The sequence below is a fragment of the Alexandromys fortis genome, unplaced genomic scaffold (genome assembly GCF_014885135.2).
Source record: "Alexandromys fortis isolate MF-2015 unplaced genomic scaffold, M_Fortis_MF-2015_v1.1 scaffold_26, whole genome shotgun sequence".
NCBI classification, from domain to species: domain Eukaryota; kingdom Metazoa; phylum Chordata; class Mammalia; order Rodentia; family Cricetidae; genus Alexandromys; species Alexandromys fortis.
Genome location: NW_026067894.1, coordinates 5,916,856 through 5,936,567, shown reverse-complemented (window position 1 = coordinate 5,936,567; position 19,712 = coordinate 5,916,856). Strand labels below are relative to the sequence as shown.

The 19,712-nt window shown below is 48.3% G+C and overlaps 2 protein-coding genes across 6 annotated transcripts in view; both read left to right on the top strand.

The window, feature by feature from the left end:
* Positions 1–15,251, top strand: part of Cnr2 (cannabinoid receptor 2) — a 22,300-nt gene extending 7,049 nt beyond the window's left edge. The window contains exons 1-3 of one of the 5 annotated variants that reach the window (XM_050153604.1): positions 6,176–6,337; positions 6,599–6,748; positions 13,013–15,251. In XM_050153604.1, coding sequence (XP_050009561.1) covers positions 13,056–14,138 — 1,083 coding nt within the window. In that variant the 5' untranslated portion in view covers positions 6,176–6,337; positions 6,599–6,748; positions 13,013–13,055 and the 3' untranslated portion in view covers positions 14,139–15,251. The other 4 variants (XM_050153601.1, XM_050153610.1, XM_050153628.1 and 1 more) reach the window with 4 other exon arrangements.
* Positions 15,252–18,623: 3,372 nt separating this feature from the next.
* Positions 18,624–19,712, top strand: part of Fuca1 (alpha-L-fucosidase 1) — a 14,775-nt gene continuing 13,686 nt past the window's right edge. The window contains exon 1 of the mRNA XM_050152531.1: positions 18,624–19,040. Coding sequence (XP_050008488.1) covers positions 18,661–19,040 — 380 coding nt within the window. The 5' untranslated portion in view covers positions 18,624–18,660. The remainder of the gene's footprint in view (positions 19,041–19,712) is intronic.

The following is a 19,712-nucleotide window of genomic DNA, read 5'->3' as shown; positions in this document are numbered from 1 at the left end:
CAGCTAGAACCTGCTCTGTAGACCAGGCTGCCTCACAGGGACCTGCCTGCCTCTGCCTCCTGAGCACTAAAGGTTAAAGGTTACAGGAGTCCCCCAACACTTCAAGCACATTTACTATTTTCAGTAAGAATGCCACTTATGCTTTCTCCCCCTCCTTCATATCTGCTTTAAACACTTCAGTTAAATACGTGGTCGGGATGAAGCTCAGTGGTAAAACACTTGCCTAGCGTACCTAAAGCCTTGTTTCAATCCTCAGCACTGCCAAAAAAAAAAAAAAAAAGTGTGTGCAAACTTAATGAAACTGGACAGCAGAGCCGGGCGGTGGTGGCGCACGCCTTTAATCCCAGCACTTGGGAGGCAGAGGCAGGCGGATCTCTGTGAGTTCGAGACCAGCCTGGTCTACAAGAGTTAGTTCCAGGACAGGCTCCAAAACCACAGAGAAACCCTGTCTCGAAAAACCAAAAAGAAAAAAAAAGAAACTGGACAGCAGAAGTAATAAAAATTTCAAATTATATGCATTGTTTACAAAGTTAAACTTTGGCTCCTCCCAGCCTTACAAGTGGTATAATGTGCTAGGCTTAGTTTAAATTCTTCTTATGGGGCTGGAGAGATGGGTCAGTGTGTGCTGTTCTCGCAAAAGACCCAAGTTCAAATCCCAGCAGCCGCATGGGGTGACTCAAAACTGCAGTAATCCTGGCTCCAGGGATTCTGACACCCTCTTCTGGCTTCCCCAGGCACCTGAACTCACACGCACATACAACACACACACAGGCACACACACACACACACACACACACACACACACCACGCACGCGCACACACACACACAAACAAACAATAAAGTAAATATTAAAACCAAAACAGTAAACATGGCCTGGTGGCACACACTTTTAATCCCAACACTTGAATGGCAGAGGCGGGCATATCTCTGAGTTAGAGGCCAGCCTGATCTACAAATTGAGTTCCAGGACAGCCAGGACTACACAGAGAAATCCTGTCTCAGAAATCCAAAAAATAAAAAACTGCAATAAATAAATCCTTATCATCTAGCTCAAGCTAGCCTCAAATTCGCAGCAATCTTCCTGGTTCAGCCTTCAGGGGTAGGAGGAGCATGCAGGAAGATTCCTCTCCAGATGTTCAGCACATCTCTCCTGTCCCTGCCAGGTTTAATTCATTATCAGCCTCTTCCAGCTGTTCCTGGGTCCCTGCCATCTGCTTTGCCACCACTACCAAATCCTAGCAACCCAGAGCCCACGAGTGAGTTTCCCCAGCAAGATACTGTGTGGTTTGACAGCAGCACCTCCAGCACCACCGCCGCCAACACCACCGCCACCATCAGCTTGTTGCTAGACTCATTTTGCGACTTGCAGTCTTCGTAAGTCTGACTCAGCACTGATGGTAGTGTTAGTATTGTCACAGCTAACAGAGTGTTTGAAGTTACTTCACATCCCTTTCCCACACCCCCTCTTCTGTTGGGGGCACCTGTCTGAATTGCACCTCCCACCTCCTGATGCTGCCACCATTTAAACAAATCAAAACTTGGCCTGGGTAGGGACTCCACTCTGCGAAATCTGACCAAGCCAAGAAGAGGTTCAGAGCCAGCAGGGAAATGCACAGGGGATGAAAAAGCCAAGACAAGGCCTATCCCTGATGTACAGGGAAACCACTGTGCAAAATCTTGTCATTATTCAGGCTTCTCTGTCCCGTGTCCCCCACAGCCACACTACCTGATTTGGCATGAAAGTTCTTTTTCTACAGAAAGCACATTACAAACAGAGGGGTGGCCACCCTAGGAGGGATTTGCACAATGACACTCTCCCACCCAGGTCTCCCTACAATTCCTGATCAAAGATGAAGATCTATTTCCCCAGTACAAAGCGATGCCCAGTGAGAGGGAGAACCACACTGGCTAGTCCTTCTCTCTCTCTCTCTCTCTCTCTCTCTCTCTCTCTCTCTCTCTCTCTCTCTCTCTCTCTCTGAGACAGGATTTCCCCATGTAGCTCTAGCTGCCCTGCTTCTATGTTGTCATAAATGCACAATTACCAACTGTCTGTTAGAAAAAGTAATTTGATTTTAAAGAAAAGATAACAGGACCCGCTACTCCAAAAGCTGAAGAAGAAGAAGGATCATGAGCTCAAGGCTGTCCTGGGCAAGGTAACAAGAACCTGTCTCAAAACTTAAAAGAAAAAATTAAAGACTGGATTGGCCAGGTGTTTAATCCCAGGACTCAGAGACAGAGGCAGGAGGATCACTGTGAGTTACAGCTCAGCCTGGCCTACATAAGGAGTTCTAGGCCAATCACGGCTACATAGTGAGAGCATCTCAAAAAGAAAAAGGGTCTGAGGATGTGTAAATTCAGCAGTACAGTGCTTGCGTGGTGTGCAGGAAGCTGTAGGCGCAACTTCCAGGACCACAAGGAGAAAAAGAATAGAAGCTATGGATCTGAGTAACAACAGAGAATGAGAGGGCAGCACATACAAAGTCCCTCGTGCCTGTGACGGAGGAAACTTGCTCTTCATAGACTCTAACCACAGCGACCAGTTCAGCAGGCTGAGTCGGAGCAGCTATTCTTCAGGCAGTAAGGATATCTCCATTAAAGAGATGTTATTTCTAAGCCAGGTGGTGGTGGCACATGCCTTTAGTCCCATCACTAGTGAGGCAGAGGCAGGCAGATCTCTGAGTTTGAGGGCAGCCTAAGCTACAGTGCGAGTTCCAGGGCAACCAGGGATACACAGAGAAAGCCTGTATTGAAAAACCAAAAAGAACAAAAACAAAGCTATGTTATTTCTGGATGAAGAGATGGCTCAACAGTTGTGGTGGTTTGAATGAAAATGGCCCCCAAAGGGAGAGACACTATTGGGAATTGTGCCCTTGACGAGAAAGTGTGTCACTGTAGGGCTGGCTTTGAGGTCTCTATTCTCTTTCTGTTGTTGTTGCTTGCTGTTTGTGGGTTTTTTGTTTTGGTTTGGTTTTGGTTTTGGTTTTTGAGACAGGGTTTCTCTGGAGCTTTGGAGTCTGTTTTGGAACTTGCTCTATAGACCAAGTTGGCCTCGAACTCACAGAGATCCGCCTGCCTCTGCCTTCTGAGTGCTGGGAATAAAGACGTGCACCACCACCACCCAGCTAACCCACTGGGGTTTTTGTTGGAGTGGCCATGAACACTTCATTCTGCCCAGGATGATGGAAACCTTGGGTACGAAGCCTGCCCTTCGTATTCTTGGAAGAAATAACGGACTGTGGGCGCAGCTTTGGAGTGGGTTAAAAGCTGTTCTCTGTGGCTCCAAACTCAGGATGCGTGTCTGAGATAGGAGAGAGCCGACAAATCCATTATTGAAGTTTATCTTGTAGTGTTTGTCGCTTCCCACAGAACTGACTGGGCCAAGCCACGGCTGAGACCCTGAACGTCTCGGGGCCCTTCCCTTTGCGTCATATCAGTTCCGTCTCCAGCTCCGTCTGGCAGCCATGCTCCTGCTTAGGTTTTTGTAGTTGTTGTTGCATGGGTGTACTTACAGAGGTCAGAGCTCAGCCTTGGGTGTTGTTCCTCAGATGCTGTCCACTTTATTTTGAGACAGGGTCTCTTACTGAACCTGGAGTTCACTGCTTCGGCTAGACTGGCTGAGCAGCAAGCCCCAGAAAATTGTCTATCTCCATCTCCCCAGTGCTGAGATTACAAACCCACAGCACCACACCTGGCTTTTGCTAGCATCTGTCTGTCTGTCTGTCTGTCTGTCTGTCTGTCTATCTTTCTACCTACCTATTTATTTATTTATTGAGATAGACTCTCACCATGTAACTCTGGCTGTCCTGGAATCCACTGTGTAGACCAGGTCAGTCACCAACTCAGAGATCCACCTGCCTCTGCCTCCTGAGTGCTGGCATTAAAGGGTGTGTTCCACTAGGCCTGGCTCATACCTGGCTTTGTTATATGGGTCCTGGGGCATCAAACTTTGACTGATGTGGCAGGCACTGTACCAGCTGAGCATCTCCCTAACCCTTACTATTGAGTTTTAAATAATCTAATAATCTGTGTCGGAATGTGGGACTGGATTCCCAACTCATAAAAGAAGACATGGACGCTCAGTTTGACTGGCCCTGACTCCAGGTCACACAGCCTGTGTCTGTGACGGAACTCAGTGACATGACTCAGTGACGTGTCATTCCAAAACCTTGGCACTCCAGGTCTGGAACAGTAAAACCTAGAGGTGTCTGCCATCCTTTCAATGGACTCCATCAGACGGGGTGGTGGTTAAGCTTGATACAGACAGATACAGTCCAGGCACAAAGAAGGAGTCCGACCTGTCGGTGGAGACTCCAGGGAAGTCTGGGCAGGGTGATGGACATCAAACATCAACAAGGCTTGAGATGAATTTAGCTCCACTAGGCAGACTCCTGTGACTTCTTCAACAATTGCTAGACACTGGAGAGTGCCAGACGGTGGTGGTGCACACCTTTAACCCCAGCACTTGGGAAGCAGAGGCAGGTGTATATCTGTGAGTTCAAAGCCAGCCTGGTCTACAAAGTGAGTTCCAGGACAGCCAAGGCTATACAGAGAAACCCTGTCTCAAGAGAGAGAAAGAAAGAGAGGCGGGTAGGGGAGGGGGGATGAAAAAGGAGTCACAGCGGAGACTTGCATGGAGGGTCCATACATTACAAACGTCTTCCTATTATAGATGGGGGAGAGGAGACATTAAGTATTAGAGTGAGGGCCCAGGTTGTAGCTCAGTGATAGAGTTCTTGTCTAACACACTGTGAGGCCCCGGTTCTAATGTATAGAGCACACATACACACATGTGCACACACACGTGCACACACACACACACACACACGGTACATTGAAATCCAGAGACCTTATGAATTACCACCATCAACCCTACCTTCTTCAAAGATGAGAAAAAGAAAAACCCAGAGGGCCTGCCCTAAGACTCAGTGGCGGGACAGGAAGTAGAATACAGACCTCCTCGTTCCCAGTCCCAGACAAGAACAGTGAGACTGCTAGGGTATGACTCAGGGGGAGAGCACGTCCTCCACTTGCCAAAATACTTTGGCTTTCATCCCCAACACCAGAAAAAAATCTCAGCATTTCCGGGGCATCAAATCTCAGCCTCCCACTGTGGGCACTTGCAGTCACGAACTTCCGGTCCCCTCCAGCGTCGTAGCATGGAGAGGCCAGCTCGTCTGTGACCCTCTTTCACTTCAGGTGGAAACAAAAGCCTGACACACCTTTTTCTGAGAATTCCCCAACCCCCAGTTTTTTGCCCCAGAAAGTCAGATGGAGTTAGGGGTCCCAGCTATAGCCCCAGATACCAGCCCAGCAGGGACACACTGCCAGGAACCAGGGCTTCGGAGCTAGGCGCTTCCGGAAGTGTGGAGGCTGGGGCTATTGGTTCTCTTTAGTTCTGACATCTACCCAGCATCAGACCACAGCTTGCTCTTCATCATGTCCTTGCACACGCCTGTGGCTCTGAAGGTGCACAATGACAATGACATGTTGAAAAGACAGATGAATCACCTGGCGGTGGTGGCACAGGGCTTTAATCCCAGCACTCTGGAAACAGAGGCAGGCGGATCGTTGTGAGTTCGAGGCCGGCCGGGTCTACAGAACAAGTTCCAGGGCAGCTAGGGCTACACAGAGAAACCCTGTCTCTGTCTCAAACAAACAAAAAACGAATTTCATTTATGGGCTGGAGAGATGGCTCAGCAGTTAAGAGCACCGGCTATTCTTCCAGAGGACCGGGATTCGGTTCTTAATACTCACATGGCAGCTGGCAACTGTCTATAGCTACTGTTCCAGGGGATCTGACACTCTCACACCAATGCACATAAAATAAAATTAAGTAAGTTTTTTAAAAATGAGCATGCATGTGTGTGTGCCCGCACACGTGTGTGTGTGTGTGTGTGTGTGTGTACTATTAACTGTTTTTGAGACCACACCTTACTATGTAGTTGGCCAGAAACTTGCCACATAGACCAAGCTATCCTCAGACTCACAGAGATCCACCTGTCTCTGCCTCCCAAGTGCTGGGATTAAAGGAGTGCACTACCATACCAAGCTGGACAGGTCTTATGTACATTCTGAAAGGATCAAAAAGATCTTGCCAGCTCTCAGGTTCAAAAACTACAATGGATGTCCTCGGTCCGCTTGGCCTCCCTAACAACGGGCGGGTAACGTTATTGTCACTTCGCAGATGAGGAGAGGGACTTGCCCACAGTCACATGATGAGAGTGACAGAGATGGAACCAGAGCGGCTGCCTGTGTGACAAACTCCCAGTCTCCGTGCAGCAAGCACAGCCCTAGGCCGTCTAGGAGATCAGTGTGGCCTCAAAGGAGTGTTTCTATGTGCGTGGGGACCGGGAGCTGGGTTTCCTGTTGCTCTGTGCTTCCTGTTGTTGCCTTGTTAGGATGTCCATCAAATGCATGCATTTCCTGCCCTTCCTCTGGATGGTAACAGTGGTCTGCCACCACACTGTGCCGGGTGAGGCGCAGCCACCAGGCACAGCCACCCCAGCCACCATCGTCTGTGCTCGCTCTGGATGGGGGTAAGGCCTTCCCTAAAGGTTTTATTTTAGTTTTACTTTTTATTGATCTATTTATTTTTAGACAAGGTTTTGCTGTGTTGCCTAAGCTGGCCTTGAACTCATTACGCTACCCAACATCAAACTGCCAGCAGCTCCAGCCTTAGAACGCACTATGTCCTGTCCTCAAACACACGGCAGTCCGGCCTCAGCCTCTTGAGTGCTGGGATTACAGGTATGTGCTACCATGACTCACGCTCCCAACCGGAACTTTTAGTTTATTTTTTTTATTTACTTATTATTAATTTGTGTATCTGTGTGTCTGTGTGTGTGTGTGTGGTGTATATGTGGGTGGTGCATCTGCACACATGTGTGTGGGTGCACGTACCAGATGTTGTGTGTCCTGCTCTATGGATCTCTAACTTATTCCCTTGCAACAAGGTCTCTGACTGAGCCCAGAGCTGGGCTGGTGGTCAGCAAATTCCAGTGACCCCTCTGTCAGCCCCACCCAACTCTGAATTTACAGGTGAGGCAGGTGTTTGGCCACTCCCAGCTCTTAAGGAGAGTGCTGAGCTGAACTCAGGTCTTCCAGGGTATCTTGTCCCCTGAGCCATCTCTCCAGTCAGCAGCCTTGCAGCCTGAAGTTTTAGGTTATAGTGTTGTGTAGATGAAATCAATTTTTTGGCTGGAAACAATCTTTTTAAAATTTTATTAAGTTTTTATTTATTTATTTTATGTGCATGTGTGTATGTGTGTGAGCATGCCATAGCTTGCTTCTGGAGGTCAGGGAGCAACTTATGGGGGTAATTCTCTTCTTCCATCTTTATGTGGGTCCCAGGAATCCAGGTCAGGTTGTCTGACTTTCTGGCAGGCACCTTTACCAGCTAACCTGTTTCTCCACCCCAAGAACAATATTCTATAGAAATTAAACTCCATACTCTTGGTTATTGGAATAGTTGAAGGGAAGGCAGTGTGTAAAACTGGCCGATACGTGCAGAACCTTCTGGGAGGCTGATGCATGGCTGCAGGCTCGGGAAGGCTCCACTGGGCAGAGGAACCAAAGGAAAGTCCAGGACGGATATGGGGCAGAAAAACCCCGGAGAAAAGGCCAGGAGGTCAGAAGGTGAAGTTTCTCCCCAGAGGCAGCAGATGGCCAGCTGGGTGTGGGTTGGAAGGTAGAGCATCCTCCTCCTGGATGCTGCTGATATTCCCTGTGACCACATGGAAAAAGAAAGAGGGGCGGGGGAAATCTAGACAATGTATATTTGGCTAAAAGTGGTAGAGCGCTTGTGAATGTGTACGGCCTGAGATTTGATCCCCCAGGACCACAAAAATAGATAGATAGATAGATAGATAGATAGATAGATAGATAGATAGATAATAGGAAAAACAGAGCCAGGTGTAGTAGCATACTCCTTTTTTTGGGGGGCCCCGTCGGGGAATCGAACAGTAGCATACTCCTTTAATCCTAGTATTTGTGAGGCAGAGGCAGGTGGATCTCTGAGTTCAAGACCAGCCTTGTCTACAAAGCAAGTTCCAGGACAGTCAGGGCTACACAGAGAAACCGTGTCTCAAAAAGCGAAAGAAAGAAAGAAAGAAAGAAAGAAAGAAAGAAAGAAAGAAAGAAAGAAAGAAAGACAAAACAGATGAAGGGGCTGGTGAGATGGCCCAAATGGTAAAGTGCTTGCTCTTTTTGACTCAAGCATTAAAAAAGGAAAAATGAATAAATAAACAAAAGAACTAGCCATGATGTCTACCCGTCATTATTAACACTTTGGAGCCAGAGACAGAAGGATCCCTAGGACTTGGCGACCATCCCGTCTAGCTGAATTGGTGAACTCCTGGAGAGAGACCCAGCCTCAGAGAGATAAGGGGCAGATCGGTTGAAGAAAGCATTGGCTGTCGACCCCTAGCCTCCACGCACACAAGCACAGGCACGCTCATCCACACACACGAGCACAGGCACACTCATCCACACACACGAGCACAGGCACACTCATCCACACACACGAGCACAGGCACGCTCATCCACACACACGAGCACAGGCACGCTCATCCACACAAAAACTCAACAGTCACAGGAGAGAAACAGGAAAAGTGAGCCCGGCACAGAGAGCCAGGCCCTTCACTGCACACTTGAGAGGCAGGGACAAGCAGATCCCTGTGAGTTGGAAGCGAGCCTGTTCTACACAGAGAGAGCCTGTCTCAAAGAAATTAAAAAGTGTAAGGCATTTGTGAGTTTATCACCTCACCAGAGCGTCTGACTTCCTCTGCTCCTTCCTAGACTGGATTTCCTCCTGCTGAAAAGATAAGGGACGTTTTCGGCAACAAAGGTCTCTTAGCAGACAGTCTTATTTTGGGGGTTGTTTGTTTGGTTTGTTGGCTACAGATAGAATTAACCCTGGCTGGCTTCAACTCCATATGGACTGCAAGTTATTTATGTATTTGTTTATTTTTGAGATGAGGTCTTCAAGGCGTCAGGGCTGAGCCTGAACTCAATGTCACCCAGACAGGCCTTTAGGTTGCTGAAGTCACACACCTAATCAATTACCAGGTCCTAACCCTCCTATGTTGCTTAATTTTAAAATCATATTTGTTGCCCTTATTAATCCCAGCACTCGGGGGCCAGAGGCATGAGTTCCAGGCTGACCTGTTTACAGAGCAAGTTTCAGGCCAGCCAAGGGTACACAGAGAAGCCTGTCTCAAGAAAACAAAAACAAAATCACACTTATTTATTTATCTATTCATTCATTCATTCATTTGTGTGTGTGACATAATGTGTGCACATGTGTGTGCGCATGCACTCGTGTGTGTGCATGTGTACATGTGTGTGCATGTGTGCGTGTGCGTGTGTGTGTGTGCCAGGGTTGGGGAGATGCAGTGATTTAGCGCCTTTCTCTACCAGCTCCTCCACCTCCGGTCTCCTTTTAGGTTTGTTTGTTTGTTTTGTAAGTTTTTTGGTTTGTCTTATTTTTTTTTCTTCTTGTTTTATGAGACAAGGTCCTGAACATGCTTTGTGCTATGTAAGTCAGCTGATTTTGAACTCACAGACCTGCCTCGACCTGAGAGTGCTGGTTTCAAGGCATGATCCATCACGCCCAACTAAAGATTCGCTCATTTTATTTTATGTGTATAAGTACACTATGGGGGCCAGAAGAGGATATCAGAGCCTCTAGAACTGGAGGGTGACGTGGTTGTGAGCCTCCGTGTACCCTCAGGTCCTCTGTATGGACAGCTCTTAGCCTCTGAGTCATCTCTCCAACCCCTTCTTTTATTTTTATTTATCTTTTTCCATTCATGCTTTTTGGTTTCTTTCTTTATTGTTTCATCGAGACAGGGTTTCTCCATATAGTCCTGGTTGTCCTGGGACAAGCTATGGTGGCATTTCAATTGTATTTTAATAAATAAAGCTTGCCTGGAGAGGGGGGTTGGGAAAGTAAAACAGCCACACTGGCCAGCCTTACAGACCAGGCAGCGATGACACACACCTTAACTAGAGAGGATTATAAAACAGGAGGAGACAGCTCTCAGGCACCGACTCATTCTGAGTGAGATTCCTGGAAGCAGGATGGCCATTTCAGACTGAGGTCGAGGGGAGAGCCAGTGACTGACTGTCCTGCTTTTCAGACCTTCAGGTTGTATCCCAGTTTTTCTCTCTGAGTTTTTATTAATCATGCTTCAACTAGTTCTGTAGTCCAGGCTGGCCTCGAACTCACAGAGATCTGCCTGCCTCTGCCTCCTGAGTGCTGGGATTAAAGGTGTGTGCCACCACCGCCTTACCCTTCTAAAATATATCCAAGAGTTATCAAAAACTCTTGCAAATGCTGGCACACCTGCTAACTCTTGCGTTGCTCATCCCTGAGCTTATGAATTCAAATTCCATGGGCCTCTAGATGGGAAAATCCCACATTATCTGTTTAGGAAATTTGTTTTTCTGGAGGAGTATTTAGTTTGCTTTCTTATTAAGTTTAATAATGTCTCGCACAATGTTTAGTTGTCCTAAGTATTTTTCTTCAATATTCAAGAAATACTTATATCGGGGCTGGTGAGACGGCTCAGTGGTTAAGAGTACTGACTGCTCCTTCAGAGGACCCGGGTTCAATTCCCAGCACCCACATGGCAACTCACCGCTGTCTGTAGCTCCAGTTCAAGAGAATCTGACATCGTTACACCAATGTGCATGAAATAAAGTTGTTGGTTTAAAAAAAAAAGAAAGAAATACTTATATCAAAAATGACTATCTGATATTCAAATCAAATTAACAGGACTTCTATATCTTATATATAGTACAGTTGAGTTTTTTAACTTTATTTATTTATTTATATTTATTTATTTATTTAGTACACAGTGTTCTGCCTACATGTGTGCCTGCAGGCCAGAAGAGGGCACCAGATCTCATTACAGATAGTTGTAAATCATGTGGTTGCTAGGAATGGAACCCCGGTCCTCTGGAAGAGCAGTCAGTGCTCTTAACTGCTGAGCCAACTCTCCAGTCCCCATACAGTTGTTTTTCTAAGACAAAGATGACTTTGGCCTGATCCTTCTGCTGTCACCCCCACCCCAAGTGCTGAGATTGCAGGTGTGCCCCCACCACACCCAGTTTATGCAGTGCCAGAGACTATACCTAGGGCTTTTTTCGTGCTAGGCAAGCTACATTCCCTACATGAGTATAAAAAAATTGTTTTTGAGACAGAATTTCACTATGTAGCTCAAATTGGTCTCCATTTCTCAGAGATCTGCCTACTTCAGCCTCCTGAGTGCTGGGATTAAAAGCAGATACCGTTACAGTCCACAACACATTTCCTCTTTAGAGTTTATCTTCCCAACACGTGAGGAGAAGTCCGCACTATCGTTTCCCATCCCCAAATCGTTGTCAACCTTTAGTATCTTACCAAAACTGGGACGACGACAGCAACACACTTATACACACACACTCTCACACACACCCACACTCACACACACACACACACTTTTCTCTCTCTCTCTCTCTCTCTCTCTCTCTCTCTCTCTCTCTCTCTCTCTCTCTCTCTCTCTCTCTCTCTCTCTCTCATACACACACACGAAACTGAAGACAGGTTTGGTGGCACATGCCTACATGCCTGTTTGTAATCCCAGCTGCTCTGGACCCTGAAACAGGAGTGAGATGTCGCTGTCATTTCTAGAGTTTTGAAAGTTGCTTATTTCTTGTTCACTTAGGTAATATTATATCCTTCTGGAGTCTTTGATGGAAGTGAAGAATGGTTAGTTATAGTTTTCCTTAGTTATGATAAAGATAAAAATAGATATAAATATTGTAACCGTAATTCTTGCTTTATAACTGTTTTGTTATATGTAATTTTGCTATGTTAAAGATAAAGCCTTTCTTTTTTGTTTAAACGGAAAAAGGGGAAATGATGTGGGAATGATTTCTTACTAATAAAGAAACTGCCTTGGCTTTTTGATAGGGCAGAACTTAGATAGGCAGAGTAGACTGAACAGAATGCTGGGAGAAAGAAGCAGAGTCAGGCAGACGCCATGACTCTCCTCTCCGAGACGGACGCTGGTTAGACTCATGCAGGTAAGCCACAGTCAAGTGGCAATACAGATATTAGAAATGGGTTAGATCAATATGTGATAGTTAGCCAATAAGGGACTGGAGATAACGGGCCAGGCAGTGTTTAAATGAACACAGTTTCCGTGTAATTGTTTTGGGTAAAGCTAGCCGGGAGCAGGGCAGCAGCGGGAAGTGGCCCACCTCTCCTTCTACACAAGGCTACCTTGTGAGGCCACGTCTCAAAAATGAAAAGAGAAAGTAGACCAGCAAGATGGCTTAGTGAGTTAAAGTGCTTGGTGTGCAAGCCTGACGTCCTGAGTTCAATTTCCAGCACCACCGTAAAGGGAGAGAACCCACTCCTGACCTCCACACTCACTCTGTGGCACACTCATGCCTGCAGATACACATCACATATGAGTGTATACACGCATGTGCATGCACATGCACACACACACACATACCAAAAATAAGTAAAAGAAAAAAATATCCCTACATCTTCACTTCCTCTTCTTCCTGATTTTGTTGTTTTGGTTGCTGGCCCCAGGAATTCCCCTTAGTTTTAAAATGTTTTTTTTTTTAAGATTTATTTATTTATTAAGCATACAATGTACTGCTGGCAAGGAAGGCACCAGGTCTCATTACAGATGGTTGTGAGCCATCATGTGGTTGCTGGGAATTGAACTCGGGACCTCTGGAAGAGCAGCCAGTGCTCTTACCCTCTGAGCCATCTCTCCAGCTCCCTCCCTGTAGTTTTAAAAGGAAGTTTCAGGATCTGACTCTTTAGAAAACAAAAGACCAAAAACCTGGCAGGTCACTTCTGCTACTTGGAAACTGAAAGTCCTGGCTTGGGCGAACAACAAAATAAAAATTGATATTTGTAGCACGTGGGTAAATGTTTGATTAGTGTCGGCTCTCTGGGGAGACATTACTGTTAACATCCCAAGACTCTTCTCTTCCCATCCACAGCTGAGTCTTCTGGGCCAGACCTGGTAGAGGCCAAAGCCTGGCCATGGAGGGATGCTGGGAGACAGAGGTGACCAATGGCTCAGAGAGCGGCTCGGACTTCAACCCGATGAAGGATTACATGATTCTGAGTGATGCCCAGAAGATAGCTGTGGCGGTGCTGTGTACCCTGCTGGGCCTGCTGAGTGCCCTAGAGAACATGGCGGTGCTCTACCTTATCCTGTCCTCCCAGCGGCTCCGCAGGAAGCCCTCGTACCTCTTCATTGGCAGCCTGGCTGGGGCTGACTTCCTGGCCAGCATCATCTTTGCCTGCAACTTCGTCATTTTCCACGTCTTCCACGGTGTTGACACCAAGGCCGTCTTCCTGCTGAAGATCGGCAGTGTGACCATGACCTTCACAGCCTCTGTAGGCAGCCTGCTGCTGACCGCTGTTGATCGGTACCTATGTCTGTGCTACCCACCTACCTACAAGGCTCTAGTCACCCGTGGGAGGGCACTGGTGGCCCTTTGTGTCATGTGGGTCCTCTCGGCATTGATCTCCTACCTGCCACTCATGGGGTGGACCTGTTGCCCTAGTCCCTGCTCTGAGCTTTTCCCACTCATCCCCAATGACTACCTGCTGGGCTGGCTCCTCTTCATTACCTTTCTCTTCATTGGCATCATCTACACCTACGGGTATGTTCTCTGGAAAGCCCACCAACATGTAGCCAGCTTGGCAGAGCACCAGGACAGGCAGGTGCCTGGGTTAGTTCGGATGCGGCTAGATGTGAGGTTGGCCAAGACCCTGGGGCTGGTTCTGGCCGTTCTCCTCATATGCTGGTTCCCTGCCTTGACTCTCATGGCCCATAGCCTGGTCAGCACACTGAGTGACCAGGTCAAGGAGGCCTTTGCCTTCTGTTCCATGCTGTGCCTGCTTAACTCTATGATCAATCCTATCATTTATGCCCTGCGAAGTGGAGAGATCCGCTCCGCTGCCCAGCACCGCCTGGTCGGCTGGAAGAAGCATCTACGAGGGCTCGGGTCTGAGGGAAAAGAAGAAGCCCCAAGGTCCTCAGTTACAGAGACAGAGGCTGATGTGAAAACCACCGTGGTGCCTGCTTCCAGAAGTCCAGGCTGCTCCAATTGCTGACGGTACCTAGTTTCCTATTAGAAACAGCCTGCGTGAGGAATCAGTTTTCTCGCTTGAGGAGAGAGGAGTCCCAGACCCTGCGTCCTTCTGGAACCAGCTCTAGGGGACTAAACACAGACCCTGTTTTGCCAAAGAGCACTGGGCTTCACGGTTGGAGGGTGACCTGGTCATGCCGACCTGCACAGTCTATGGAAAGTGGCCTGTGACGAGACAGGTTCTATTTACATCAAGTCAGGAAACCCTCCTGACTCCAGAGACCAAGAAGCAAGAGGGGCCTCCAGGGACTGCAATAGAGGACTCAGAGGTGGTCTGAGAAGATGAAGGACTTGTTCTCCTGGGCTCACAGAGTACCCTGGCCAGTGTGGCCCCTGCCTGCAAGTTCATCAGTGCCCACGGCTGCCACAGTGTGGATTCCAGGCTGTCCTGCTGATGATTGGCAGCGAGACCAGCTAGCTCCGGTTCCCTCTTCATGGTTTTGGATTCCGTGGCTGTAAAGCTCAGTGAGGCCTCACCTTCAGGTGACCCTTGCCTCTTGAGGATCAAGAATTGTGCTGAGGCTCAAGGGTGTCGGCTCAGACAGTCACAAGCCATCAGCTCAGGGCATCCTGTTGGGCAAGGGCCCTCTTGACACCCTGATAAGCCCTGGAGTCATGTGACTTTAGGTCCTTGGGGACCCACTGGAGGTACAGTCTGGAGGGGGCTGTATTGCCCTTGTCACAGCTGCTGTGTCTAATGTAGCAGTATTCCTAGCTAGCCTAGCTCCAGGGCGAAGCAAGATATTCACAAAGATTCTCTGGGTCCTAGATTGTTTCCAGCGATGCTAACCTAGCCTCCTTGTCTCTTCCATACTCTGGTCCTGGGGAACAAACAGAAGGAGCCAAGGTGGAGGGACTTCCTGCTGTGGTCCAGACACAGGCTGACATCCTCTGTCCACAGCCCCACGCTATGTCCCTGGGTATCTGAATTTTACCTTCACTAAGGGAACATCCCCAACAGAGGGAGGTTCAAGACACTGCCGGTGACAGGAGAGATAACACTGGGGACCACAGGCACAGTGAACAGAAAGCTCTCCATCAATGTCATTTAATATATTAAAAACCACGTGCCCCTGTCCTTGTGCTCTTTAATCTGCGTCATAAATATGTGCACACCAGGTTTTGTGCCGGTCCTAGATGTCCAGCCACGAGGGAGACAAAACCCATCGTCGCGGACCAGCCTCGACAAAAACACCTCTTGCCAGGGTAGAGGCGCAGGGATTTAAAAACATAGGAAAGATTATAAAGACGCGAATGAAAATAATAAAATGGAGAAGTATCAGGAGGGAATTCCAGTGAGTACTGAAATTCACCCACGTTTCATTTCCAACTGCTTAAAATACCCCTGACCCCAAAAGGTAGGAGTCAGACAAAAGATTGCATTAACATGATAGCCGGGAGGTGGTGGCTCACGCCTTTAATCCCAGCACTCGGGAGGCAGAGGCAGGCAGATCTTTGTGAGTTCGAGACCAGCCTGGTCTACAAGAGCTGGTTCCAGGTCAGGCTCCAAAGCTACAGAGAAACCCCATCTCAAAAAACAAACAAACAAACAAAAACAACAACAACAACAAAACACGTTGCAAGGAACTGAACAGACCAGATGAAGGTCATGGACTACAGTTAAATACTCTGTTGGTTGAACAAACCAAGTCACCCACCCATCCTAGATCAAAATATTCTGTTGTAGGCAAACCACTCCCTATGTGGAACGCAAAGTTATCTCCTAAAGGAATCCAAAGTTATCCCTTAGCTGGATCCTTAGATTATTTTTTTTTTAATTTTATTATGTATACAATAATGTCTGTGTGTATGCCTGCGGGCCAGAAGAGGGCACCAGACCTCATTACAGAGAGTACATCTCTCTGTACATCTCATATACAGATGGTTGTGAGCCGCCATGTGGTTACCGGGAATTGAACTCAGGACCTTTGGAAGAGCAGGCAATGCTCTCAACCGCTGAGCCATCTCTCCAGCCCGATCCTTAGATTCTTGCTTGAGGTGGGAACGTCTCTATTCCTGAGCCCGAGGTCTGGATATTAGCCACACCTGTTGACAATAACCTTGAGAGAGCTGAACTCTCCCTAGCCACCTCTTAGAGGGACCTTTGTTTGAAGTTGGAGTGCCACAAGCTCGACTGAACAGGGAGAGGCAAGTCTGAACTCTCTGTCCTTCGGTCAAGGTGGAAATAGGCTCACAAAGTCGGGCCTCCACACCGGCCATCTACCTTCTGACAGGAAGTCAGGGAAGCTGAGACTGGTGGCACAGGCCTGCTCATTCCAGCTCTCTTAGAGGCTGAGGCAAGAAGAGTGTAAGTTCAAAGCCTGCTTGAGCTGTACATGGAGTTCAAGTTCAGTTTAGGCAAACTGGTGAGACCCGAGTCAAAATAAAAACTAAACGAAGGGCCATAGCTGGGCATAGCGGTGCACTAATAGAATTCCTGGAGCCCGAGGTCTGGATATTAGCCACACCTGTTGACAATAACCTTGAGAGAGCAGAACTCTCCCTAGCCCACCTCTTAGTTGGACCTTTGTTTGAAGTTGGAATGCCACAACATCGAGGGAACACAGGTTGTTCAGGTGGAATTTCTGAAAGCTTAAGGCTAGCCTCGCCTAAGTGAGACGCCACTTTTTTTCTCTTCTCTTTCTCTATTTTATTTTACTGTAGGAATGTTTTACTGCATGTGTGTCTGCGCACCACATGTGTGCCTGGGGCTCACGGAGATTCAGATCCCTTAGAACTGGTGTTCCAGATAGCCGTGAGCTGCCATGTGGGTACTGGGAATCAAACCTGGGTCCTCTGAAGAGCAGCCAGTGCTCTTAACCTCTAGCCAACTCTCAAGCCAGCTCTGAATCCAACTCTGCAAGACGGCCTGTTTCTCTGTTAGGTCAAATGAAGGTCACGGGGTCCTATTTTGTTCTCCCCAAGACACGTTCTGTGCATCAAAAGTTACCGCAAATTCTTAACACTATTTGGAAGGATGAGGGGAGAAGTTAATTTTTTTTTTAAAGTCCTTTGTGCTTAGTGTTTTAGACCATATTTCAACATTACCTTGGGAAGGAAGAAACAGAAAATACCCTATGCTTCCTTATTACTCCCCAAAGGAGGAAGTGCTTAGTCTGTTAACACAAGCCCTGGTTTTCTCCAAGGTGCCAGACAGAGTAGGTGGAGGGAAGGTTTCTACTGCTGTGAATTCCGGGACTATCTTCGGCCTATACTTTCGTCATTTTGGGCACCCTCTGCCCATCTCCTTGCCTTCGTTTTCTCCTCAGTAAGTTGGGAAAGATAGGAAGAGGGTGCCATCAAGAAGCAGTAAAACCTCTTATTGCTCTGACATGTGGTGGTTGTCTCGGCAACTATGGAGACGGTTGTGCCACATGAACCACCTGACTTCTCGCTTGCATACTTCCTGCAGCTATGGACACACACACACAGCCTACTGGGCATGTGCTGACTGTAGAGGAACCAGGTGGCTTGGCAAACCTTGCAGATGTTCCTGAGGCAAAGAGGGTCTCTTGGCTTTCAATTTTCTGGCCCTGCTAGTCTAAAAATTGTGTTCAGTGGCCCTCTGTGGGCTTGTTTGGGGGCACTGAACTGAACCGCACCGCAGGCCTTCCAACATGCTAAGGACTCCTAACCTACACCCCATCTCCTGCAGGTAGACACTAAGCTCTCTGAGCGTCCCCAGGAATTTGGGGGTGCAGCTCAGTCCTTTGCATGGGCAAATCTCTGGGGCTCAAAAAGCCAGTACTGCAGAAAACCAGGAGTGGTGGTGCCTCCCCAATCAGTAATCCTGGTTCTCAAGTGGTAGAAGCGGGAGAACCAGTAATTCAAGGTCATCTAGCTGTAAGTTCGAGGTCAGCCTGAACTTCATGAGACCCCCATCTCAAAATAAATTTAAGTTACAATTTAAAATTAAATTAAAATGATTAAATGCCTCAGAGTTTTTAAAGTAAGTTCAATAATTAAAAGACAGGCCAAAATAACTACATCCGCCCTTCCTCTTTCAGCAGCCATTTCTCCTCATAAAGTTCCTTCTTTGTGTTTCTACCTCGTTATTTCTGAATCTCTTGTGCAAATCTGCCAATAGGCTAAGCGCCACCTGCCGGCTGGATGTATAGCGCAAAGATAGCCACTAAATAGAACAAACTAGTTTCATTCTTCTCCTGAAGATCGGTGCAGTAACGTGGGCTACTCCCTGTTCTCCGCACACCCTGGGTCTTTCCCGCTTAAGGGAACCCGGCAATTAAGTCCTTAAGGGGAGACTGTGGAGTTTAAATTCAATAGATCAGAGCTGTCAACGCCTCTTTGTGCCCTTCTCTCTCCCGACGCCAGAGGGCGCTCCAGATATGGTGCCTCAGACAGCATGCTGATCCTCAAGGTTGATCCCGCCCCTTTTCCCATCTGAGCCAATCGTTACTCAGAGAGACGGAGCTACTAGGGGAGCGCTTGCGCGTTAAGAGGGACAAGGCACAAACAAGGAAGCAGGGATGTGGGAGCTGAGAAGTGAATGGCGGGCGGTGGGTTTCACGCTGCTGCTGTGGCTGGCTGCTGCGGCCCAGGCAGTGGCCCGGGCTCCTCGCCGCTACACCCCGGACTGGAAGAGCCTGGACTCTCGGCCACTGCCGACATGGTTTGATGAGGCCAAGTTCGGGGTCTTTGTGCACTGGGGGGTCTTCTCGGTGCCCGCATGGGGCAGCGAGTGGTTCTGGTGGCACTGGCAAGGCGAGCGGCTGCCGGCCTATGAGCTCTTCATGAAAGAAAACTACCCGCCCGGCTTCAGCTACGCCGACTTCGGACCGCAGTTCACGGCGCGTTTCTTCCAACCCGACCAGTGGGCCGAACTCTTCCAGGCTGCCGGGGCCAAGTGAGTGCGGGCCGGGTGCGAGGCGGGCCGGGGGCAAGCCCACGGCCGGGGCTGCCTGACCTTGGAAGTCCCCGCACCCCGCGTTCTGCATCCTGTAGGATGCATTGATGCTAAAGAAGAGAATCCAGCCGGGGATTAGTTTTAAAAATAAAGGCGAAAAGCACTGGGTGGATAGAGGCTCGAGGCAGGCTACACCCGGTGTCTCTTCTACAAGGGCCAGAACACAGCCTGGATTCTTGGCAGTGGCCTGGAGTTGTGGACCTGGACCCTAGGCTACCTGTGGCGTCCGTGGAAGTTTATAAAAAGGATCTTCCTGAGTTCCTTGTAGTCCTGCGTCTCTTAAGTGGAGAAGGAAGGATGGGAGTTTCGGGGTGGGTGCTCTGTTTGGGTTCCCCTTTTTCCCTTCTACTTCCTTGTAGTAGAGCTCCAAGGAGGAATGGGTTTGAGTAGAGCCCTCTAGAAGAAGTACTTTTTGAGAGCCCTAAGCCAGAGGATTTTGGCTGACTTCTGGACCCGTGGGTTTGGCCGTTGGGGGCAGCTGGTAAGATAGTAGGGAGGCCTCACTAAGCCTCCTGCTTGTGGCTTGGAAACTCATTGTTTCTTCTGCCACCCTGATGGAGGTGGGGCTTGTATCTTATCTGTTGCTTTCATTGGCTAATAATAAAGAAACTGCCT